This window comes from Bombina bombina, chromosome 6, assembly GCF_027579735.1.
Source record: "Bombina bombina isolate aBomBom1 chromosome 6, aBomBom1.pri, whole genome shotgun sequence".
NCBI classification, from domain to species: domain Eukaryota; kingdom Metazoa; phylum Chordata; class Amphibia; order Anura; family Bombinatoridae; genus Bombina; species Bombina bombina.
The window spans coordinates 1104132122-1104158604 of record NC_069504.1 but is presented as its reverse complement, the minus strand read 5'-3'; the positions used below and the strand labels follow the sequence as shown (position 1 = coordinate 1104158604).

The 26483-nt window shown below is 39.2% G+C and overlaps 1 protein-coding gene across 1 annotated transcript in view; it reads left to right on the top strand.

Annotated features, from left to right (window-relative positions):
* Nucleotides 1–26483, top strand: part of NUP50 (nucleoporin 50) — an 80502-nt gene that overhangs the window by 31024 nt on the left and 22995 nt on the right. The window contains exons 5-6 of the mRNA XM_053719039.1: nucleotides 607–1218; nucleotides 12010–12088. Coding sequence (XP_053575014.1) covers nucleotides 607–1218; nucleotides 12010–12088 — 691 coding nt within the window. The remainder of the gene's footprint in view (nucleotides 1–606; nucleotides 1219–12009; nucleotides 12089–26483) is intronic.

The following is a 26483-nucleotide window of genomic DNA, read 5'->3' as shown; positions in this document are numbered from 1 at the left end:
CCGTTTCAGAATAACAACCTTTTTTTCCAGTCATGTGACTGCTATTGAAAAGCATTGAGAAGCAGTGCATTTATTAAAATAGCCAGTAGGTGGAACTGTCCGCTTGTGTTGCAGCAAAGCCAAGCAAGTTAAAATTAATCAGTTTAACCAGACCTGAGCTATCGAGCAGATTTCAAAGGAACAAGATCTTCCTGTCTATAAATCAGTTCATATTGGAATGCATAGAAAGAACTGTTTGCAGAAAAATGCAAGTGAAGTCTGTGTTGTGTGATTATTTTATTAGGTTTATAATGCTGTTTAGCATTTAAAGTCTTCAATTCAAAGCTTTAAAAATAATGTATTAGGTGTTATGACAATTTTGAGAGGGACCTGGAACCTAACTCCCTCACTTCCCATTGACTTACATTATAAACTGGGTTTCAATTTACAACAGTTTCCATTTACAACCTTTCCTTCTGGAACCTAACCCCAGCGTAAACTGAGAGCTACCTTTTACACTAAATTTGATGGTTGTTTTGACTAGTGAACTTTTTTTATTTAATGAAGATTTAAATAAGTGTTTAAGTAAATGTTTTTCAAAACCTCTGAACTGAATTCTTTTAATAGGTTCTCTGCTTTTTAATGGTCCTTCCTCCACACATTCTGGATCTGCTAGCACTGCAAAAACCAATGGAGAACGGACTCAGCCTACCTCTGTTCCTGGATCAGCATCAAATAAGCCTTGTAGCAGTGACTACAACAAACAGTTAACGTCGCTCAATTGTTCTGTACGTGATTGGATTGTAAAGCATGTGAATGCAAATCCCCTGTGTGACCTGACACCAATTTTTAGAGACTATGAAAAACATTTATCAAGCATTGAGCAGAAGTATGGCAATATCACTGATAGTGGTTCTGAAAGTGACAGCAGTGGCAGCCAAGCCAAAATCATTCCAATATCAGGTGTCCCAAAATTAGAAAAACCTCCAACATTTACCTTTAGTAGTAAAGAAAATCCATCAGACAAGAAAAAAGATACTGAAGAAAAGAAACCACAGACTGCGCCAAGCTTTAACTTTGGACAGAAAGTTGACAGTTCTGTGTTTAGTGTTGGCGCTGCTGCTGGATTTTCATTTTCCTCTGGTGTTGGCTTTGGCAAAGACGCAAATAAAACGAGTACAACGGTCTCATCGTTTCCAATCCAGCCAAAGGAGTCAAGTGGCAACAGTGAAGATGCAGGTAATATGCATATATTTAATTTTTCTCTGCACATAATACAATACAGGATTTTTGCTGTAAGATTATCAAATATAAACTTAGAAATCTCTGCTACCGTACATTTGTACTATATTCCTTCCTGCTCAGTGATGCCCAGTTCTTGTTTATCAGTTACTTAGCCGTTATAACAATGTACATGAAGACACTACAAGTGTTTGCTGCAAATTGCAGCCTGCAATTTTAAATTGTATATGAATATGCTATACTAATACAGGTTCCTCTTCCATTTATAATTTAAAGGGACAGTTTACTCAGACATTTTTGTTTAAGAATATAGATAATACCTTTATTATCCGTTCCCCAGTTTTGCACAGCTCACATGGTTATATTAATATACTCTTTACCTCTGTGATCACCTTGTATCTAAGCCCATCTATTGACTTGTATTTTAGCCTATTACGCATAAATAGCTACTGGCATTGGCACAATGTTATCTATAATGGCCCACATGAACTAGCATTCTCCTGTTGTGAAAAGCAAATAAAGCATGTGATATGAGGCGGTCTGTAGTGGCTTAGAAACAGGAAGATATTTAGAGGTTTAAATGTGAGTATTTAACCCCCTGAAAAAAGGAGCACTGCTGGTCTTGAGCTGAAAATCCTGTTGATCCAATCAGAAGCACTAGTTGCCCTAAAAATCACTAATTTATAACCAATAAGGGAAAAGTTTATTTTCTGCTCAGCGTTATGGAATAAAAGTTAAACTTCATGCTTTTTTACTTTTTTTTTTTCCCCAGTTTAAATTTTCGGCTTCTTAAAATATTGTGTGCACAGGATCATAATGTATGTCGCTTTTAAACAAATCCCAGAAATTTAGCATTTGGTTCATCTAGATACCCTTGTATTATCTTGTGTAGATTATTTCGCTCCTTGGCCTCTAAAAGGTTACCATTATTAAGTGTAGCTTTCATGGAAACTACTAGATAAATTGGGTATCTGTATTAAACGGACACAAACACAAAAATTTCCATTTGTGATTCAGAGAATACAATTTTTAAAGATTCCAGTTTACTTATATGATCAAATTTGCTTGATTTGTTAATGATATCTAGATATGTTGCATGCACATGCCTGGAGCAAATAGTGCTGCTATCTAGTACTCTTGATGATGTATAACATTGTTGCAGAACTGCTGGCATATAGTACTGCAGGCACGTGCACACTCCTGAACTTACCTTCCTGCTTTTTCAACAGGGTAACAAGAAAATTAAAGGGACATATGCTAAATCACTTGAAACTAATGCAGTATAACTGTAAAAAGCTGACTGGAAAATATCACCTGAGCGTCTCTGTGTAAAATATTTTACCTTGCAATTTCCACAGCTCAGCAGAGTAAGTTCTGTGTAAAAAGTTATACTTGGCCACTCCCAGCTGCAGGTAAAAAAATAAAATGAAGAAATGAACAGCAGCCAATCGGCATCAACAGTGCTGAGGTTATGAACTCTTTTACTGTGATCTCATGAGATTTAAAGGGATACTAACCCCTCATTTTTTCTTTCATGATTCAGATAGAGCATGCAATTTTAAGCAACATTCTAATTTACTCCTATTATCAATTTTTCTTTGTTCTCATGTTATCTTGATTTAAAAAAGCAGTAATAAAAGGTTAGGAGCCGGACCATTTTTTAGTTCAGCACCTTAGTAGAGCTGCTGATTGGTTTGCTACATTTAGCCACAAATCAGCAAGTGCTACCCATGTGTTGAACAAAAAATGGTCTGGCTCTAAAGCTTACAGTACTGCTTTTTGAAATTAAGATAGCATGAGAACAAAGAAATTGATAATAGGTGTAAATTAGAAAGGTGCTTAAAATCTCATACTCTATCTGAATCATGAACTAAAAAAATTGGGTTTAGTATCCCTTTAATTGTAAACTTCCGTACACTGAATAGGGAAATGAGATGAGTGTGCACGAAAGCTCGCTCCTTCCACTGTCTCGGGACAGACATACTGATTTGTTGCTTAGAAGTCCTTTACAATGGGATGTGGCTAATGAGAAACTTTTGAGGTAAAATACTTTTTTTTTTTTTTAAACAGATGTTCAGGTGATATTTTTCTAGTCCGCTTTTTACAGCTATACTGCTTCACTTTCAAGTGTTTAAACATTTGGATATTATGGCCCTTTAATAATTTTATAATACTGTAAATACATTGGAAAGTTGTTTAAAATTCTATGTTGTATCTTAATGAGAATAATAAATTGGGTTTTATGTCCCTTTGATTTTTTTTTTGTTTTGGTATAGAAACCTTATTTATAGTCCCTGTAAGACACTTGCTTCTATAGCATAAGACTAGTCTTAAAGTGAAGGTAAAGTTTGAACTTGTTAAAATGGGGAGAGAGTAAGCGCTAAAAAGCTTAAAAGGCTAGTAAAAGGTACATTTTAATACATATAAAAATTTACAAATGGCAATCAGACGCATGGATCCATGTCTGACTTAACAAAAAAAATATATATATATATATATATATATATATATATATATATATATATATATATATATATATATATATATATATATATATATATATATATTAAACAAATCTAAAAATATCCAATGGAGTATAGCATGTGACGCTGACTTAGTGAGCCAGTGATGAGGAGTTAGGACATGTACATTCAATAATATAAACAACCTAAGTGAGTGATTGAGTGCACACAATAGCTTTCAACAAAGAAAAATAGCATTCACAAAAAAGAAAAATAGCATTCACAAAAAATAGTGTTCACAAAAATTGGCGTACATAAAAAATGTTCAAATGTTCAACCGGTTATATGTAAGTGAATCCAGTAGTGTTTCCTCCAAAGTGACGTGTAGAAATATAACGTGAAGTCAATAATAGTAGAATGTAAACGTTGAGTGGGTCAAATTATTGTGGTTCAGCTGCTAAATTAAAAAATTGTAAATCCGTGAGGTGTATAAAAATAAAAATAACTTGTGAAAAAATCCACGTGGAAAACTTGAATTCAAATGATAAACAAAGGTCAAAAATCAAGACAAATCAAAAGACAAAAATATCAAAAGACAAAAATAGAAAATCAGTGATAATATTAAAAAGCACTAAAGATCTAGTGAAAACAAATCCTTGGTAAGATCCATAACAAACAAATACATCGATAAAATACCTAAAAGGGAACAAAAGAGAAACAAATAGTGCAACACTGTATATGATATATAATATAGGTAATTAAAACCAAGCTCACCAGTATGCCAACGCGTTTCGGCCTAGACTGAACTTGTAAAATACACCAATTAGTATTTGTCGCTAAGTTGAAAGCTATATTTCCCCAATTTCTTTTATATTTCCGAAATAAAACATATCTAATTCCCTACCGTTGCGATCTTGACTCCTCCCAACAGCCATTTCCTTATTTTCAAGGCAGTGACTTATAGAGCGGTCCCACTCGCTCTGTGTCTCCAATGCGCGTCCGCGATCCTCCGATGAACTGTGCATGCGCCATTCTGCAATTCTCTCCCTACTGTGCATGCGATAATTATCTACTTTTTTTTTTTTTTTTTTTTTAAAGTGCATGCGGCAGCGTGCATAGATTCAGAGCAGTAGAAATAAAAAAATTTGCACATGCGCACATCAGGTGACGTAGATTGATAGCCGTCTAGTGGCCAGATTTTCAATAGGCTCCGGGAAGAAACTGGACTAAACCCGGAGGAAAAGAAAACTGGTTGATTTTGCGGACCAAGAAAGTGAGTAAATGGCAAAACTTAATTTATTTAAGAACTTACCTGATAAATTAATTTCTTTCATATCGGCAACAGTCCATGAGCTAGTGATGTATAAGATATACAATCCTACCAGGAGGGGCAAAGTTTTCCAAACCTCAAAATGCCTATAAATACACCCCTCAACGCACCCACAATTCAGTCTAATGAATAGCCAAGTAGTGGGGTAATAAAATGAGTAGAAAAGCATACAAAAAGAGCAAATGGAAAAATAATTGTGCTTTTTATTCAAAAATCATAACCACCATAAAAAGGGTGGGCCTCATGGACTCTTGCCAATATGAAAGAAATTAATTTATCAGGTAAGTTCTTACATAAATTGTTTTCTTTCATGTAATTGGCAATGAGTCCATGAGCTAGTGACGTATGGGATAGAAATACCCAAGATGTGGGAGACCACAGAAGAGTCACTAGAAAGAGAGGGATAAAATAAAAACTGCTATTTCTGCCGAAAAAAATAAATCCACAAGTGTCATAATTTACAAGAAAAAAACTTAAAAGGACATAATACTCATATGCTAAATCACTTGAAACTGATGCAGTATAACTGTAAAAAGCTAACAGGAAAATATCACCTGGGCATCTCTATGTAAGATATTTTACCTCACAATCTCCTCAGCTCAGCAAAGTAAGTTCTGTGTCAAGTTATACTTCACCTGCTCCCAGCTGCAGGTAAAAATAAAAAAAAATGAAGAAATGAACAGCAGCCAATCGGCATCAGCAGTGCTGAGGTCATGAACTCTTATTGTGATCTCATGAGATTTGACTTAACTCTCATGAGATTTCATAGTAAGCTTCCTTTACCTGATTGGTGAAATAATGAGAGTTCACGAGGCTCATCCCCTAAGCTGTCCCAGGACAGACACACTAAAATGCTGCTTAGATATCCTTTACAATGGGAGGTGGCTACTGAGGAACTTTTGGGGTAAAATATCTTTCTTTTTTACATAGAGATGTTAAGGAGATTTTCTTGTCTGCTTTTTACAGCTATATTGCATCACTTTCAAGTGTTTAAACATTTGGGTTTTATGGCCCTTTAAATCATAAGCAGAAGAATCAGACAGCTGCCTGAAGAACCTTTCTACCAAAGACTGCTTCTGCAGAAGCAAAAACATCAGAATGGTAGAATTTAGTAAATGTATGCAGACGAAGTTGCTGCTTTGCAAATCTGATCAACTGAAGCTTCATTCTTAAAAGCCCAAGAAGTGGCGACTGATCTAGTAGAATGAGCTGTAATTCTCTGAGGCAGAGACTGTCCCACCTCCAAATAAACCTTGTGAATCAAATGCTTTAACCACAATGCCAAATAAATGGCAGAAGCTTTCTGGCCTTTCCTGGAACCAGAAAAAGATACTGGAAGTCTTTCTAAAATCCTTAGTAGCTTCAATATAGTATTTCAAAGCTCTTACAACATCTAAAGAATGTAAAGATCTTTCAAGAACATTCTTAGAATTAGGACACAAAGGAGGCATATCAATTTCCCTACTAATGTTAGAATTCACAACCTTAGGCAGATATTTAAACGAAGTCTGCAAAACAGCTTTATCCTGATGAAAAATCAGAAAAGGACTCTACTCTCAAGAGAGCAGACAATTCAGAAACTCTTCTAGCAGAAGAGAGCCAAAAGGAACACTTTCCAAGAAAGTTTTAAGATCCAGAGAATGCATAAGCTCAAACGGAGGAGCCTGCAAAGCTTTTAAAACCAAATTAAGACTCCAAGGGATAGTGATTTAATAGGCTTGATACGAGCCAAAGCCTGAACAAAACAGTGACTATCAGGAAGCTTAGCAATCTTTCTATGAAATAAAACAGAGCAGATATTTGTCCCTTCAAAGTACTTTATCCAAACCATCCTGAAGAAACTGTAAAATTCTAGGAATTCTAAAAGAATGCCAAGTGAATTTGAGAAGGACACCAAGTATAGGTTTTCCAAACCCGATAATCTTCTGTGAAACACTTACGTGCCTGAAGCATAGTATTAATCACTGAGTCAGAGAAAAATCTATGACTAAGTGTTAAATTTCCATACCTTTTTTTATATTTAGCGTTTTGAGATCCTGATGGAAAAACGGCCCTTGAGACAGAAGGTCTGGCCTTAACGGAAGTGGCCAAGGTTGGCAACTGGATATCCAGACAAGAGCCGCATACCAAAACCTGTGAGGCCATGCTGGTGCTATCAGAAACACATGTGATTGTTCCATTATGATCTTGGAGATCACCCTTGAAAGCAGAACTAAAGGCGTAAAAATATAAGCAGGTTGGTAAAAGCATGGAACTGCTAACGCATCCACCATCTCTGCCTGAGGATCCCTGGACCTGGAAAGGTACCAGGGAAGTTTCTCGTTTAGATGGGATGCCATCAGATCTATTTCGGAAAGACCCCACATTTGAACAATTTGATAAAATGCATCTGCATGGAGAGACCACTACCCTGGATGTAAGAACTGGCGGCTGAGATAATCCACTTCCCAATTGTCTACACCTGGGATATGTATCACAGAAATTAGACAGGAATTGTATTCCGCCCAAGACAGTATCTGAGATACTTCTTTAATCGCTAAAAAAGGACTGTGAGTCCCCCATTGATAAACATTTACCACAGTTGTGATATTGTCTGTCTGAAAACGAATGAATAACTCTTTAATAGTGGCCAAGCCTGAAGAGCTCTGAACATAGCACGGAGTTCTAAAATATTGATTGATAACCTTGCCTCTTGAGGATTCCATTCTCCTTGTGCTGTCAGACCCCCAGACAGCTCCCCAACCTATGAGACTTTCATCTGTTGAAATCACAGTCCAGGCAGGACGAACAAGAGGCCCCTTGAATAATCCGATGATGGACTAACCACCAGGACAGAGTTGATTGTTGGGATTTAAGTATATCAACTGTGATATCCAAGTATAATCCCTGCACCATTGAATCAGCATGCAAAGCTGCAGAGGTCTCATATGAAAACTAGCAAAGGGGATCACGTCCGATGCTGCAGTCATGAGACCTAAAACTTCCATGCACATAGCCACTGAAGATTTCGACAGGCAGAAACTAATTTCATTTGTCTCTTGTCTTTTAAAGACAGTCATGGACACTGAATCTATCTGGAAACCTAAAAAGGTGACCCTTGTCTGAGGAATCAAGGAACTGTTTGGTAAATTGATCCTCCAACCATGTCTTTGAAGAAACAATCAACAAAGTTGATTTTGTGAGATTCTTCTAAATGAAAAGATTGGGCCAGTACCAAGATATCGTCCAAATAAAGAAACTCAGCAATACCCTACTCTCTGATTACATACCGATAGAAGGGCACGAGAACCTTTAAAAAGATTCTTTGAGCTGTTGCTAGGCCAAATGGAAGACCAACAAATTGGTAATGCTTGTCAAGAAGAGAATCTCAGAAACAGTGGTCTGGATGAATCGGAATGTGACGATATGCATCCGGTAAGTCTATTGTGGACATATAATGACCTTGCTGAACAAAAGGCAGACAAGTCCTTATAATCATCTTGAAAGTTGGGACTCTTACAAACCTATTTTAAAAACTTCAGATCCAGAAGTGGTCTGAAAGATTTTTCCTTCTTTGGGACAATGAATAGATTTGAATAAAAACCCAAACCCTGTTCCAGAAATGGAACTGGCACAATAGCTCCTGAAAGCTCTAGATCTTAAACACACTTTAGAAAAGCCTGAGATTTCACAGGATTTTTGGAACGTGAGAAAAAATCTTCTTACAGGAGGTCTTATTCTGAAACCTATTCGATACCCCTGAGACAATATTCCAATGATTCCGAATGGAACCTGCCCAAATGTCGAAGTAATTTCAATCTGCCCCCCACCAGCAGAACTGGATCGAGGGCCGCACCTTCATGCAGACTTGAGGGCTGGCTTTGGTTTCTTTTAAGGCTTGGATTTTTTCCAAATCGAGGATGGCTTCCAATTGGAGCCAGTCTTTAGATGAAGGATTTGTTTTCTGGTCTCTATTCTGACGAAAGGAACGAAATCGATTAGAAGCTTTAAAATTTCCTTTAGACTTCTTTTTTTTTTTTTTTATCTTGAGGCAAAAAACAGATTTATAAACAATTTTAAACGTTTACTAGATTTTTTTTTTTATCAAGAGGACCAGACTCATCAATATCCAAAGTGATCAACACTTCTTTCAACAAAGAACGAATATAATCAATCTTAAAAAGATAAGATTTATCAGTGTCAATGTCTGAAGTAGGATCTTCTGAATCAGATTCTCATCAGAGGATAGATCAGTATGTTGTCAGTCATTACAAATTTCATCAGTATTATGAGAAGTTTTAAAAGACCTTTTTACGTTTATTTGAAGGAGATATAGCAGCCATAGCCTTCTGTATCACATCGGCAATATAATTTTTTCATATCAACAGCGATATCATGTACTCTAGATGTTAAAGGAACATACTGTACTAGCACTAATAGGGACCTTTTCTGCATTCAAAAGCTTATAACTATTACATACTACAGTTGGAAAAATAATCTCCACTAGTTTACAACGGATACACTTGGCTTTGGTAGAACTGTGTTAAGGCAGCGTGGTTCCTACAGTAACTTCTGAGACGGGATCAGATTGAGACATCTTGTAAAATGTAAAAAAAAAAAAAAGAAACATAACATTAAAGGACCAGTCAACACTGTAGATTTGCATAATCAACAAATGCAAGATTACAAGACAATGCAGTAGCACTTAGTGTGAACTTGAAATGGGTAGTAGACTTTTTTTTTTTTTCTGACAATTTTAAGTTATGTCTTTTTCCACTCCCCCTGTACTATGTGACAGCCATCAGCCAATCACAAATGCATACACGTACCATGTGACTGCAATCGGCCATTCACAAATGCATACTTATTCTTGCACATGCTCAGTAGGAGCTGGTGACTCAAAACGTTTAAATATAAAGTGTGCACATTTTGTTAATGGAAGTAAATTGGAAAGTTGTTTAAAATTGCTGCTCTGAGTGACAAAAAAAGCAAATAGCATAGCCCTCTGAGAATAAGAAGGCAAGGAGGATATAGGAAGTGGGGTAAAATATATAAATACATTTTTTGGCTCCAAGAATGACGCAAAAGGAAGTTGAGAAATATTTTGGCGCCAACAAACATCCAGGAATGACGCAACTCGCGTCATAACAGAATTTCGTGTCAAACAACCTTGCGTCAACTAAAACGCAGGAAATTACAAGCTTGTGTCATGACACTCACATTCACGCCCAAAATATTTGTCACGGCAAGAATGACTCAATAAATAACATAAATTTGCGAGCCTTATATAAGTTTTTTTTTTTTTTTTTTTTTTTTTTTAAGAAAACCAAATTGGAAAGACTCCAGGTAAGAATAACTTCTTAAACATGATTCCCATAACGATACTGCTGGACTGCAAAGGGAAATACACATATGCCTGACTCATGGCAAATATAAGTAAAATACATATATATTTAAAACTTTATATTAATACATAAAGCACCAAACCATAGCTGAGAGTGTCTTAAAATAATGGTGCATACTTACTGAAAGACACCCATCCACCTATAGCAGATATCCAAACCAGTACTGAAAGCTATCAGCAGTGGTAATGGTATGAGTATATCGTCCATCTGAAAAGGGAGGTAGGAGATGAATCCCTACAACCTATAACATAGAACCCTTGAAAAGATTTCCTGCGAGGAAAACCATAACATCAAACGGGCGATACTCTCTTCACGTCCCTCTGACAAACACTGTACTCTGAGAGGAATTGGGCTTCAGAATGCTTAGAAGCGCTTATCACAGAAGAAATTTAGAAAACATCTAGCACAAACTTACTTCACCACCTCCATAGGATGCAAAGTTTGTAAAACTGAATTGTGGGTGTGGTGGGGGGTGTATTTATAGGCATTTTAAGGTTTGGGAAACTTTGCCCCTCCTGGTAGGATTGTATATCCCATACGTCACTAGCTCATGGACTCTTGCCAATTACATAAAATTATTTTAGATTTAAATTTAAAATCATGAATGAAACTCATTCATTTTGTGCAACAAATATTATTGCAGTATCATAGCTTTACCTTTACTTTAACATTTTTAAAACAAATCAACATACTTTTTACTGTATTTTTCAATAGCTAAATTCAACCCTTCACTTGCCTTATTTGGAGGAACCAATCTTGGATTTAATCTGCAGGCAACAAAGCTAGCCACCGTCTTGTTACTGTATATAATGCATTGTTTTGATAAAGGGTTAAAGAGTTACCCTTGAAAAGCCAGCATTGAAGTTTTCAGAATTAGAAACTTAAATTGCACGGAAAATTTAGCAAAATGGTTATATTGCAAATGCTTTTGATTACACAACTGAACGTTTATATAAAAATTTGTTTTAAAATCATTTGAAATTAAAGGGACAGCCTACTTTATATTTACTTTTTTGTTTAAAAAAAAAAAACTCCTACCCATTGCCCAGCTTTGCACAATCAACATTATTTTAATATACTTTATAACCTATACATCTCTGCCTGTTTCTAAGACCCTGCAGGCTGCCTCTAATCTCATTGCATTTTATAAGCTTTTTACAGCCAGACAGTGCTAGTTAATTTGTGCCATAGGTAACATTGTCCTCCCATGGAATTATGCATGAACCAGTACTAATTGGCTAAAATGTAAGTTTGTAAATAGCACTGAGAAAAGGGTCAGACTGTATAGTCTTAGCTACAAGGTAATCCCAGAGGTAAAAAATATATTATAACAATGTTAGTTGTGCAAAACTGAGAAATATGTAATAGAGCTCTTCTGATTTTTCTTTTTTTTTCTTTTTTTTTCTTTTTTTAAACCAAAACATGTTTCAAGTAAAATAAAGTCAACGTTATTAGTTTTCTAAGAGGGCTTTTCAATACAGGTACATAAATTAGCAAACCTGTTTATCACTCATGTCAAACACTCTTGTAATCTTTAGTTTTTATAAAAATATATACAGGTTAAAAAGTAACTGTGCTTTGTATTTGTAATATTACTTTGTTTCATATACAGGGGGTGCTGAGGAAGAGGAGGAACCTCCCAAAGTAGTAATCAATGAAGTAAAAGAAGAGGATGCCTTCTATTCTAAAAAGTTAGTATATTTTAAATATACTGCTAGGATTTTGCCATATTTTGATAATTCCATACTGATACATGTAGGCATCAATATCTAAAATTTTAATTCCTACTTAGTGACTGTTTTTTTTGTTTTTTTTTTGTTCCCAATAATTTTTACCTGCTGTAGTAGTATAATTAAATTGTCTACAAATAGCTCTGTTACCTTTTTTTATTTTGGCATTTGGGATTTTTTTGCTTGTTTCCCTACCTATACTGAACGTTTCTATACTTTAAAGAGATGGTAAATCCTAGCATTCAAAAATGCTAGCATTTACCAGTGTTAAAAAATAAATGCAACTTTAAGTAATCTGGGGGGGGGGGGGGGTTACATAAAAAACAAAACAAAAAAAACTAGCATTTCTGGACACTGATGAAGAATAGTTTTTTTTTTTTTTGTGACTTTTCCGCCTCATAGCTTATAGCCTTGTGGCACTGTGCCTTTTGCTAGCAAGGCTATTTGCTAAGAGGAGGAAACATTCCCTTTTTGAAAAACAGCGTTGCTGTAGGCGGCTTAGTTTATCAGCTGCAAAGGTAGGTTTTAACATAAACATTTTTTTAAACTGATGACTTGGTCATGGTAAACTCTCCCCTTTTTTTAAATCGTGTCCAGAATGTTAGTGATTTTTTTTTTTATTTTTTTTTTTTAGATTGAGTTTCATTCATCGGTTGTAATGAAGAGGTGCTATAACTTTAATATGATTATGAAATTCAAATACCCCCAAACTCTGCCGCCCACTTAAAGTCAATTTTTCTGTGTGCTAACGGTTTGAATTGTTGTCCAATCAGTGCTAAAGCTACAACAAAAATGCCATGAGTACAGCGCTGATTGGAAGAAAAAAGAGAAATAAATGTAGGGAAAAAACTACGCAGTAAACTAAATTTAAAGGGCCACTGTAAGTAAATATTTTCTATGCCTGTTACTAACTAACTACCCCAAATACGCTTTTTATCAATAGCATTTCATTAACATATCCCTACCGTATATCAGAAATCTTGTCTGCAAATTTAATTTTTTTCCAAACCCACTCCATGGGTATCCTTTGCTCTGTACCAATCCGTTTACAGTACCTAGGTTTCAAAATGGCGCTTTAAACACAAAGTTATTGGTTTAAGTATTTTGAACACTCAGTGCTGAAAATAGTGGGCAGGATAACATGACATCGGCGAATAAAAGATATAACTTTTAGAACGTTATGAAACTTCGTTTTGGAGAAAATATAGGTCAGTAGGTTTTAATTAATGTTTATTAACTTTAATATGTTGTTTAGCTTAAAAATTATAACAAAGTAATCCTTTAATGAAACATGGATAAAAATAGAGCGCTGATTGGACAACCATTCAAACTTTTAGCTCACTGAAAAATTGACTTTTGAAGTAAGACAGAGTATTTCAACTTTGTATCTATATTAAAGTAAGTTATAGCTCATCTTCATTACAACTAATAAATTAAACTAAATCCAAAATATCTAACATTCTGTATCTGTTTTTTTTTTTTGTTTTTTTTTTAATAGAGTTTACCATCACTTTAATTCATGTAGGCAATATTTTCATGTCATAATACAGTTTACATGCAACCTAAAGGTAGTTTCTCTTGCAAGGTGTATCCAGTCCACGGATTCATCCTTTACTTGTGGGATATTCTCATTCCCTACAGGAAGTGGCAAAGAGAGCACACAGCAGAGCTGTCCATATAGCTCCCCCTCTAGCTCCACCCCCCAGTCATTCTCTTTGCCGGCTCTAAGCACTAGGGTCTCTCTACGGGAGGGTAAAGTGAATGTGGTGTTAGAATTGTAGTTTTATATCTTCAATCAAAAGTTTGTTATTTTTAAATGGTACCGGTTTGTACTATTTACTCTCTAGCAGAAAAGTGATGAAGATTTCTGCTGAGAGGAAAATGATTTTAGCATGTTGTAACTAAAATCCACTGCTGTTCCCACACAGGACTGAGGAGTACCAGAAAACTTCAGTTGGGGGGAACAGTTTGCAGGCTTGACTGCAATGAGGTATGTTCAGTCATTTATTTCTAGACAAGACTGAGATAATGCTAGAAGACTGACAAGATCCCCATGTGGGGAGGGTAAGCTTTGTTCTGAGAACTTGGTAAAGAATTGAATGCTTGCATAACAGGGCTAATTAGGCTGGTTGACACTAATTCAGGGCAATCGATTATTTGTTTAAGAAATACTCGTTGGAGACACTTTTTTAAGCACTTTGGAGTGTTTTCTCGGGTTATTATCCACATGGCTTAAATTTAGTCACTCAGAAGTGATTTTTGTAGGCCTCACAACTCCGGAGTGGGAGGGGCCTAATTTCGTGCCTCAGATGCGCAGTTAGAATTGAAAGACAGTTCATGCTGCTTCACATGGAGGGTCCAGCTGCTGATTGAGGGCCTAAAAGCTTTTTTTTTTTTTTCCCCCAAAACTGATCCCTAAGGGCAGGTAGGGCCACAGCAGTAAGCTGTGGCAAGGTGCTGTAGTTTAACCGGTTGCTGGCTTTAGGCTGCTCCGGTTCGGGCATTAAGGGGTTAATCATTCTGCAGCTTGTGGTGCAATCATATTAAAGCCTTAGGTACATACTGAGAAAATTTCAAAAGGATTACTGCATTTTTCACTGGTTTGTAAAATTGTGTGCTTTTTATTCCTTAAAGACACAGTAACGTTTTTTTCAAATTGTGTTTTTTATTTGATTAAAGTTTTTTCCAAGCCTGCTTGTGTATGCTACTAGTCTGTTAAACATGTCTGACACTACGGAAAATCCTTGTTCAATGTGTTTAGAAGCCATGGTGGAACCCCCTCTCAGAATGTGTCCCAATTACACTAATATGTCTATACACTTTAAAGATCATATTGTTGCACTTAAAGTGTGGCCCTAGATGATTCTCAGACTGAAGGTAATGAGGATAGTCCGTCTACCTCTCCCCATGTGTCACAACCAGTTACGCCCGCGCAAGTGATGCCTAGTACCTCTAGTTCGTCTGCCCCTATTACATTGCAACAACTAGCGACAGTCATGGATAATTCCCTTGCGGCCTTTCTATCCAAACTGCCAGTTTTCCCTGCAAAGCACGATAGCTCTGTTTTAAGAACAGATTATGAGCAGTCTGAAGCTTCGGTAGCCTTATCTGATGTGCCCTCACAACACTCTGAAGTGAGGGTGAGGGATTTGATGTCTGAGGGAGAAATTTCAGATTCGGGAAAGGTTTCTCATCAGGCAGAGTCAAATTCATTAGCATTTAAATTGGAATACCTCCGCGTATTGCTCAGGGAGGTATTAGCTACTCTGGATGATTGTGACCCTATGGTGGTCCCAGAAAAGTTGTGTAAAATGGACAAGTACCTAGAGGTCCCTGTATACACTGATGCGTTTCCGATCCCTAAGGGTTGCGGCATAGCAGTGGCGCCTTATTTGGACGACATTTTAATTCAGGCGCCGTCTTTTCACAGAGCCATGGCTCACACGGAGATTGTATTGGCCTTTCTAAGGTCTCACGGGTGGAAGGTGAACATCAAAGAGTTCTCTGTCCCCATTCACAAGGGTTCCCTTCCTAGGAACACTAATAGATTCGGTAGAAATGAAAATATTTCTGACGGCGGTCAGAAAGTTGAAACTTTTAACTACTCGCCGAGTTCTTCATTCCATTCCTCGGCCATCTGTAGCTCAGTGCATGGAGGCAATTGGATTAATGGTAGCGGCTATGGACATAGTCCCTTTCGCTCGGATACATCTCAGACCACTGCAACTATGCATGCTCAATCGGTGGAATGGGGATTATGCAGATTTGTCTCCTCAAATACAGTTGGACCAGGAAACCAGAGTTTCTCTTCTCTGGTGGTTGTCTCAGGATCACCTGTCTCATGGAATATGTTTCCGCAGACCAGAGTGGATCATTGTAACGACCAACGCCAGTATGTTTGGCTGGGGTGCAGTCTGGGACTCCCTGAAAGCTCAAGGCTTATGGTCTCGGGAAGAATCTCTTCTCCCGATAAACATTCTGGAACAGAGGGCGATATTCAACGCGCTTCAGGCATGGCCTCAACTAGCTGCGGCCAAATTCATCAGATTTCAGTCGGACAACATCACGACTGTAGCTTACATCAATCATCAGGGGGGAACAAAGAGTTTCCTAGCAATGAAGGAAGTAACCAAAATAATCAGATGTGCGGAGGACCACTCCTGCCATCTCTCAGCAATTCACATCCCAGGAGTAGACAACTGGGAGGCGGATTTTCTGAGTCGTCAGACTTTTCACCCGGGAGAGTGGGAACTCCACCCGGAGGTATTTGCCCAGCTGACAGCTATGGGGCATTCCAGAGTTGGATCTGATGGCGTCCCGTCAGAACACCAAGCTTCCTCTCTACAGATACAGGTCCCGGGACCCCAAGGCGGCATTGATGCTCTAGCAGCGCCTTGGTCCTTCAATCTGGCTTATGTTTTCCCACCGTTTCCTCTTCTCCCTCGTCTGATCGCCAGAATCAAGCAGGAGAAGGCGTCGGTGATATTGATAGCGCCTGCGTGGCCATGCAGGACTTGGTATGCAGACCTAGTGGGCATGTCATCTGCCCCACCATGGACACTTCCAATGAGGCAGGACCTTCTAATACAGGGTCTGTTCAAGCATCCAAATCTAGTTTCTCTACATCTGACTGCTTGGAGATTGAACGCTTAATTCTATCAAAGCGTGGTTTCTCTGAATCTGTTATAGATACTGATTCAGGCTAGAAAGCCTGTCACCAGGAAAATCTACCATAAGATATGGTGGAAATATCTTTGTTGGTGTGAATCCAAGGGTTACTCATGGAGTAAGATTAGGATTCCCAGGATATTGTCTTTTCTCCAAGACGGATTGGAGAAAGGATTGTCGTCTAGTTCTTTAAAGGGACAGATATCTGCTCTGTATCCTTTTGCACAAGCGTCTGGCAGAGGTACCAGACGTTCAAACGTTTGCACAGGCTTTAGTCAGAATCAAGCCTGTCTATAAACCTGTGGCTCCGCCATGGAGTCTACATCTAGTTCTTTCAGTTCTTCAAGGGGTTCCGTTTGAACCTTTACATTCTATAGATATTAAGTTATCTTGGAAAGTTTTGTTTTTGGTAGCTATCTCTTCTGCTCGAAGAGTCTCAGAATCATTTGCCTTACAGTGTGATTCACCTTACCTGGTGTTCCATGCACATAAGGTAGTTTTGCGTACTATACCTGGTTTTCTTCCTAAAGTGGTTTCTAACCAGAATATTAACCAGGAAATTGTTGTTCCTTCTGTGTCCCAATCCTCCTTCGGAGGAGGAACGTCTGTTGCACAATCTTGATGTAGTTCGTGCTCTAAAGTTCTATTTACAAGCAACTAAGGATTTCAGACAAACATCTTCCTTGTTTGTTATCTATTCTGGTAAGAGGAGAGGTCAGAAAGCGACTGCTACATCTCTTTCCTTTTGGCTAATCCGTTTGGCCTATGAGACTGCTGGCCAGCAGCCTCCTGAAAGAATTACTGCTCATTCTACCAGAGCAGTGGCTTCCACATGGGCTTTCAAGAATGAGGCTTCTGTTGAACAGATTTGTAAAGCAGCGACTTGGTCTTCAGTGCATACTTTTGCCACATTTTACAAATTCGATACTTTTGCTTCTTCGGGGGCTATTTTTGGGAGAGAGGTTTTGCAAGCAGTGGTGCCTTCTGTTTAAGGTACCTGTCTTGTTCCCTCCCTTCATCAGTGTCCTAAAGCTTTGGTATTGGTATCCCACACGTAAAGGATGAATCCGTGGACTGGATACACCTTGCAAGAGAAAACAGATTTTATGCTTACCTGATAAATTACTTTCTCTTGCGGTGTATCCAGTCCACGGTCCGCCCTGGCAATTAAGTCAGGTAAATTTTTTATTTAAATTATAGTCACCACTGCACCCTATGGTTTCTCCTTTTTCTTCCTAACCTTTGGTGGTCGAATGACGGGGTGGAGCTAGAGGGGGAGCTATATGGACAGCTCTGCTGTGTGCTCTCTTTGCCACTTCCTGTAGGGAATGAGAAAATCCCACAAGTAAAGGATGAATCCGTGGACTGGATACACCGCAAGAGAAAGTAATTTATCAGGTAAGCATAAATGCTGTTTTTATATAATACTTGTGTATACAAAGTTTTTGAAACGCTAGGATATACCATCACTTTAAGTATTGGCTGTAGAAAAGTTGTGTAGATTGCATTCCCAGTGGCGTTTAGAGTGATCATTTTCAAGTATTGGACTTTGGTATACAGCCAGATATGTAAATACATTAAGGGAAAAAATAAATTGGAATACGCTGTCTAATTTTAACATGTTGCCAGTACAATAAAATAGGTCAATTTTTTGTTTGTGTATAGCAGCAAAATCAAATATATATTTAAAGTAGGGATGCACCAATACCACTTTTTTTTTTTTTTTTTTTTTTGAGACAGTGTACAAGTACTTTCCGATACCTATTACCAATACTTTACTCCCTTCCCCATAGCAAAATAGGCAGCATTCTGTCATAACACCATTACACAGATAGAAGTGAGACTTCATTTGATAAAGAGTCATATTTCAAATAAGCAGCCTTGTCTGTCCTGCTACCAAGTGGGCTTGGGGGTCTTTTCACACCTACCTGTATAATAAGACTTTCAGTTAAGCATCATACAATGCAAATACTTGGTTTCACTTACTATCAGGTTATCGTGATATCTGTCTTAGTAATAAGGATCACGGTGGCAATTCCATCAAGGCTTAAAGATGACCATTTACAAAGGCAAATACACAATTTGAATTTAGGTGGAATCATGCATAAAGTGTGTTGCCACTGCACTGTAAACAGAGGATTGCAATCGTTGCAAATGTCCCCGGTATTTTTCCAGGGGTATAATATAGCTGATCAAAGAGGGTTGGTGTTTTGCTCTTGTATATTATACTTGCCTGTTCTATAATTCTTGACTAATTCCTGGCATTCTGCAACTGGATGTACATCTGATTCTGTAACGATACTTTCATACATAAATGATGTACGCAACCTACATCTTTCTAAAACACACACACACTATATGAGGTGACTGTCTATTCCTCAGCGTACTCCAGCTCCCACAGCTAAACTTGCCCTCCCTAGGGAAATCCCTATGATTGTCAGGTCACAGCCGTGACAGAGTTAATTGAAATAAGCATTGAAACACTTGACATGAAATGCACAGTCAGGTTGACATTTTTCTAAAATCATTAAAAGATTCATGTCCAATAAGTTTGCTTTTCTCCAACATAGGTGTGTCCGGTCCACGGCGTCATCCTTACTTGTGGGGATATTCTCTTCCCCAACAGGAAATGGCAAAGAGCCCAGCAAAGCTGGTCACATGATCCCTCCTAGGCTCCGCCTACCCCAGTCATTCTCTTTGCCGTTGTACAGGCAACATCTCCACGGAGATGGCTTAGAGTTTTTTAGTGTTTAACTGTAGTTTTTATTATTCAATCAAGAGTTTGTTATTTTAAAATAGTGCTGGTATGTACTATTTACTCAGAAACAGAAAAGAGATGAAGATTTCTGTTTGTATGAGGAAAATGATTTTAGCACCGTAACTAAAATCCATGGCTGTTCCACACAGGACTGTTGAGAGCAATTAACTTCAGTTGGGGGAACAGTGTGCAGTCTCTTACTGCTTGAGGTATGACACATTCTAACAAGACGATGTAATGCTGGAAGCTGTCATTTTCCCTATGGGATCCGGTAAGCCATGTTTATTTAGATAGTAAATAAGGGCTTCACAAGGGCTTATTAAGACTGTAGACTTTTTCTGGGCTAAATCGATTCATTATTAACACATATTTAGCCTTGAGGAATCATTTATTCTGGGTATTTTGATATGATTATATCGGCAGGCACTGTTTTAGACACTTTATTCTTTAGGGGCTTTCCCTAATCATAGTCAGAGCCTCATTTTCGCGCCGGTATGGCGCACTTGTTTTTGAGGACAGCATGGCATGCAGCTGCATGTGTGTGGAGCTCTGATACATAGAAAAGTCTTTCTGAAGGCATCATTTGGTATCGTATTCCCCTTTGGGCTTGGTTGGGTCTCAGTAAAGCAGATTCCAGGGACTGTAAAGGGGTTAAATATAAAAACGGCTCCGGTTCCGTTATTTTAAGGGTTAAAGCTTCCAAATTTGGTGTGCAATACTTTTAAGGCTTTAAGACACTGTGGTGAAATTTTGGTGAATTTTGAACAATTCCTTCAAATAATAAAGTGTGTTTAGTTTAAAATTTAAAGTGACAGTAACGGTTTTTTTTTTTTAAAACGTTTTTTGTGCTTTGTTATCAAGTTTATGCCTGTTTAACATGTCTGAACTACCAGATAGATTGTGTTCTGACTGTGGGGAAACCAAGGTTCCTTCTCATTTAACTATATGTATTTTATGTCATAAAAAAATTTAGTAAAAATGATGCCCAAGATGATTCCTCAAGTGAGGGGAGTAAGCATGGTACTGCATCATCCCCTCCTTCGTCTACACCAGTCTTGCCCATACAGGAGGCCCCTAGTACATCTAGTGTGCCAATACTCCTTACTATGCAACATTTAACGGCTGTAATGGATAATTCTATCAAAAACATTTTAGCCAATATGCCCACTTATCAGCGAAAGCGCGACTGCTCTGTTTTAGAAAATTCTGTAGAGCATGAGAACGCTGATGATATGGTTTCTGAAGGGCCCCTACACCAGTCTGAGGGGGCCAGGGAGGTTTTGTCTGAGGGAGAAATTTCAGATTCAGGAAACATTTCTCAACAGGCTGAACCTGATGTGATTACTTTTAAATTTAAGTTGGAACATCTCCGCGCTCTGCTTAAGGAGGTGTTATCCAATTTGGATGATTGTGATTATCTGGTCATTCCAGAACCACTATGTAAAATGGAAAAGTTCTTAGAGGCCCCGGGGCCCCCCGAAGCTTTTCCTATATCCAAGCGGGTGGCGTACATTGTTAGTAAAGAATGGGACAGGCCCGGTATACCTTTAGTACCTCCCCCCATATTTATAAAATTGTTTTCCTATAGTCGACCCCAGAAAGGACTGATGGCAGACAGTCCCCAAGGTCGAGGGGGCGGTTTCTACTCTACACAAGCGCGCCACTATACCCATAGAAGATAGTTGTGCTTTCCAAGATCCTATGGATAAAAAATTAGAAGGTCTGCTAAAGATGTTTGTTCAGCAAGGTTCCCTTCTACAACCAATTGCATGCATTGTCCCTGTCACTGCAGCCGCGTGTTTCTAGTTTGATGAGCTAGGAAAGGCGATTATTAGTAATTCTTCTTCTTATGAGGAGATTATGGACAGAATTCGTGCTCTTAAATTGGCTAATTCTTTCACCCTAGACGCCACCTTGCAATTGGCTAGGTTAGCGGCGAAAAAATTCTGGGTTTGCTATTGTGGCGCAGAGCGCTTTGGTTAAAATCTTGGGCAGCGGATGCGTCTTCCAAGAACAAATTGCTTGACATTCTTTTCAAGGGGAAAACACTCTTTGGCCCTGACTTGAAAGAGATTATCTCTGATATCACTGGGGGCAAGGGCCACGCCCTTCCTCAGGATAGGTCTTTTCAAGACCAAAAATAAACCTAAGTTTCGTCCCTTTCGCAGAAACGGATCAGCCCCAAGGAGGGCTACGTCCTCTAAGCAGGAAGGTAATACTTCTCAAGCCAATCCAGCCTGGAGACCTATGCAAGGCTGGAGCAAAGGAAAGCAGGCCAGGAAACCTGCCACTGCTACCAAGACAGCATGAAATGCGGGCCCCCGATCCGGGACCGGATCTGGTGGGGGGCAGACTCTCTCTCTTCGCTCAGGCTTGGGAAAGAGATGTTCTGGATCCTTGGGCGCTAGAAATAGTCTCCCAAGGTTATTCTCTGGAGTTCAAGGGGCTTCCTCCAAGGGGGAGGTTCCACAGGTCTCAGTTGTCTTCAGACCACATAAGAAGACAGGCATTCTTACATTGGGTAGAAGACCTGCTAAAAATGGGAGTGATTCATCCTGTTCCATTAGGAGAACAAGGGATGGGGTTCTACTCCAATCTGTTCATAGTTCCCAAAAAAGAGGGAACGTTCAGACCAATCTTAGATCTCAAGATCTTGAACAAGTTTCTCAAGGTTCCATCGTTCAAGATGGAAACCATTCGAACACTTCTTCCTTCCATCCAGGAAGGTCAATTCATGACCAAGGTGGATTTCAAGGATGCGTATCTACATATTCCTATCCACAAGGAACATCATCGGTTCCTAAGGTTTGCATTCCTGGACAAGCATTTCCAGTTCGTGGCGTTTTCTTTCGGATTAGCCACTGCTCCTAGGATTTTCTCATAGGTACTAGGGTCCCTTCTGGCGGTGCTAAGACCAAGGGGCATTGCTGTAGTACCTTACTTGGACGACATTCTGATTCGAGCGTCGTCCCTTCCTCAAGTAAAGGCTCACACGGACATTGTCCTGGCCTTTCTCAGATCTCACGGATGGAAAGTGAACGTGGAAAAGAGTTCTCTATCTCCGTCAACGAGGGTTCCCTTCTTGGGAACTATAATAGACTCCTTAGAAATGAGGATTTTTCTGACAGAAGCCAGAAAAACAAAACTTCTAGACTCTTGTCGGATACTTCATTCCGTTCCTCTTCCTTCCATAGCGCAGTGCATGGAAGTGATAGGTTTGATGGTAGCGGCAATGGACATAGTTCCTTTTGTGCGCATTCATCTAAGACCATTACAACTGTTCATGCTCAGTCAGTGGAATGGGGACTATTCAGACTTGTCTCCGAAGATACAAGCAAATCAGAGAACCAGAGACTCATTCCGTTGGTGGCTGTCCCTGGACAACCTGTCACAAGGGATGACCTTCCGCAGACCAGAGTGGGTCATTGTCACGACCGACGCCAGTCTGATGGGCTGGGGCGCGGTCTGGGGATCCCTGAAAGCTCAGGGTCTTTGGTCTCGGGTAGAATCTCTTCTACCGATAAATATTCTGGACCTGAGAGCGATATTCAATGCTCTCAAAGCTTGGCCTCAGCTAGCGAGGGCCAAGTTCATACATCAACCATCAGGGGGGAACAAGGAGTTCCCTAGCGATGGAAGAAGTGACCAAAATCATTCTATGGGCGGAGTCTCACTCCTGCCACCTGTCTGCTATCCACATCCCAGGAGTGGAAAATTGGGAAGCGGATTTTCTGAGTCGTCAGACATTGCATCCGGGGGAGTGGGAACTCCATCCGGAAATCTTTGCCCAAGTCACTCAACCGTGGGGCATTCCAGACATGGATCTGATGGCCTCTCGTCAGAACTTCAGAGTTCCTTACTACGGGTACAGATCCAGGGATCCCAAGGCGGCTCTAGTGGATGCACTAGTAGCACCTTGGACCTTCAAACTAGCTTATGTGTTCCCGCCGTTTCCTCTCATCCCCAGGCTGGTAGCCAGGATCATCAGGAGAGGGCGTCGGTGATTTTGATAGCTCCTGCGTGGCCACGCAGGACTTGGTATGCAGATCTGGTGAATATGTCATCGGCTCCACCATGGAAGCTACCTTTGAGAGACCTTCTTGTTCTAGGTCCGTTCGACCCACTCCAGCTGACTGCTTGGAGATTGAACTCTTGATCTTATCAAAGCGAGGGTTCTCAGATTCTGTTATTAATACTCTTGTTCAGGCCTGAAAGCCTGTAACCAGAAAAATTACCACATAATTTGGTATATCTGTTGGTGTGAATCTGCAGGATTCCCTTGGGACAAGGTTAAGATTCCTAAGAGTCTATCCTTCCTTCGAGAAGGATTGGAAAAAGGATTATCTGCAAGTTCCTTGATGGGACAGATTTCTGCCTTGTCTGTGTTACTTCACAAAAAGCTGGCAGCTGTGCCAGATGTTCTAGCCTTTGTTCAGGCTCTGGTTAGAATCAAGCCTGTTTACAAAATTTTGACTCCTCCTTGGAGTCTCAACCTAGTTCTTTCAGTTCTTCAGGGGGTTCCGTTTGAACCCTTACATTCCGTTGATATTAAGTTATTATCTTGGAAAGTTTTGTTTTTGGTTGCAATTTCTTCTGCTAGAAGAGTTTCAGAATTATCTGCTCTGCAGTGTTCTTCTCCTTATCTGGTGTTCCATGCAGATAAGGTGGTTTTGCGTCCTAAACCTGGTTTTCTTCCAAAAGTTGTTTCTAACAAAAACATTAACCAGGAGATAGTTGTGCCTTCTTTGTGTCCTAATCCAGTTTCAAAGAAGGAACGTTTGTTGCACAACTTGGATGTAGTTCGTGCTCTCAAATTTTACTTAGCAGCTACTAAGGATTTCAGACAAACTTTGTCTTTGTTTGTTGTTTATTCTGGTAAACGGAGAGGTCAAAAAGCAACTTCTACCTCTCTCTCCTTCTGGATTAAAAGCATTATCCGATTGGCTTATGAGACTGCCGGACGGCAGCCTCCTGAAAGAATCACAGCTCACTCCACTAGGGCTGTGGCTTCCACATGGGCCTTCAAGAACGAGGCTTCTGTTGATCAGATATGTAAGGCAGCGACTTGGTCTTCACTGCACACTTTTTCTAAATTTTACAAATTTGATACTTTTGCTTCTTCTGAGGCTATTTTTGGGAGAAAGGTTTTGCAAGCCGTGGTGCCTTCCATTTAGGTGACCTGATTTGCTCCCTCCCTTCATCCGTGTCCTAAAGCTTTGGTATTGGTTCCCACAAGTAAGGATGACGCCGTGGACCGGACACACCTATGTTGGAGAAAACAGAATTTATGTTTACCTGATAAATTTCTTTTCTCCAACATAGGTGTGTCCGGTCCACGGCGTCATCCTTACTTGTGGGATATTCTCCTCCCCAACAGGAAATGGCAAAGAGCCCAGCAAAGCTGGTCACATGATCCCTCCTAGGCTCCGCCTACCCCAGTCATTCTCTTTGCCGTTGTACAGGCAACATCTCCACGGAGATGGCTTAGAGTTTTTTAGTGTTTAACTGTAGTTTTTCATTATTCAATCAAGAGTTTGTTATTTTCAAATAGTGCTGGTACGTACTATTTACTCAGAAACAGAAAAGAGATGAAGAATTCTGTTTGTATGAGGAAAATGATTTTAGCAACCGTAACTAAAATCCATGGCTGTTCCACACAGGACTGTTGAGAGCAATTAACTTCAGTTGGGGGAACAGTTTGCAGTCTCTTGCTGCTTGAGGTATGACACATTCTAACAAGACGATGTAATGCTGGAAGCTGTCATTTTCCCTATGGGATCCGGTAAGCCATGTTTATTACGATTGTAAATAAGGGCTTCACAAGGGCTTATTTAAACTGTAGACTTTTTTTGGGCTAAATCGATTGATATTAACACTTATTTAGCCTTGAGGAATCATTTATTCTGGGTATTTTGATTAATAATATCGGCAGGCACTGTTTTAGACACCTTATTCTTTAGGGGCTTTCCCAAAGCATAGGCAGAGTCTCATTTTCGCGCCGGTGTTGCGCACTTGTTTTTGAGAGGCATGGCATGCAGTCGCATGTGAGAGGAGCTCTGATACTTATAAAAGACTTCTGAAGGCGTCATTTGGTATCGTATTCCCCTTTGGGTTTGGTTGGGTCTCAGCAAAGCAGATACCAGGGACTGTAAAGGGGTTTAAAGCTTAAAACGGCTCCGGTTCCGTTATTTTAAGGGTTAAAGCTTCCAAAATTGGTGTGCAATATTTTCAAGGCTTTAAGACGCTGTGGTGAAAATTTGGTGAAATTTGAACAATTCCTTCATGTTTTTTCGCAATTGCAGTAATAAAGTGTGTTCAGTTTAAAATTTAAAGTGACAGTAACGGTTTTATTTTAAAACGTTTTTTTGTACTTTCTGATCAAGTTTATGCCTGTTTAACATGTCTGAACTACCAGATAGACTGTGTTCTGAATGTGGGGAAGCCAGAATTCCTATTCATTTAAATAAATGTGATTTATGTGATAATGACAATGATGCCCAAGATGATTCCTCAAGTGAGGGGAGTAAGCATGGTACTGCATCATTCCCTCCTTCGTCTACACGAGTCTTGCCCACTCAGGAGGCCCCTAGTACATCTAGCGCGCCAATACTCCTTACTATGCAACAATTAACGGCTGTAATGGATAATTCTGTCAAAAACATTTTAGCCAAAATGAACCCTTGTCAGCGTAAGCGTGGCTGCTCTGTTTTAGTTACTGAAGAGCATGACGACGCTGATATTAATATCTCTGAAGGGCCCCTAACCCAATCTGAGGGGGCCAGGGAGGTTTTGTCTGAGGGAGAAATTACTGATTTAGGGAACATTTCTCAGCAGGCTGAATCTGATGTGATTACATTTAAATTTAAATTGGAACATCTCCGCATTTTGCTTAAGGAGGTATTATCCACTCTGGATGATTGTGAAAATTTA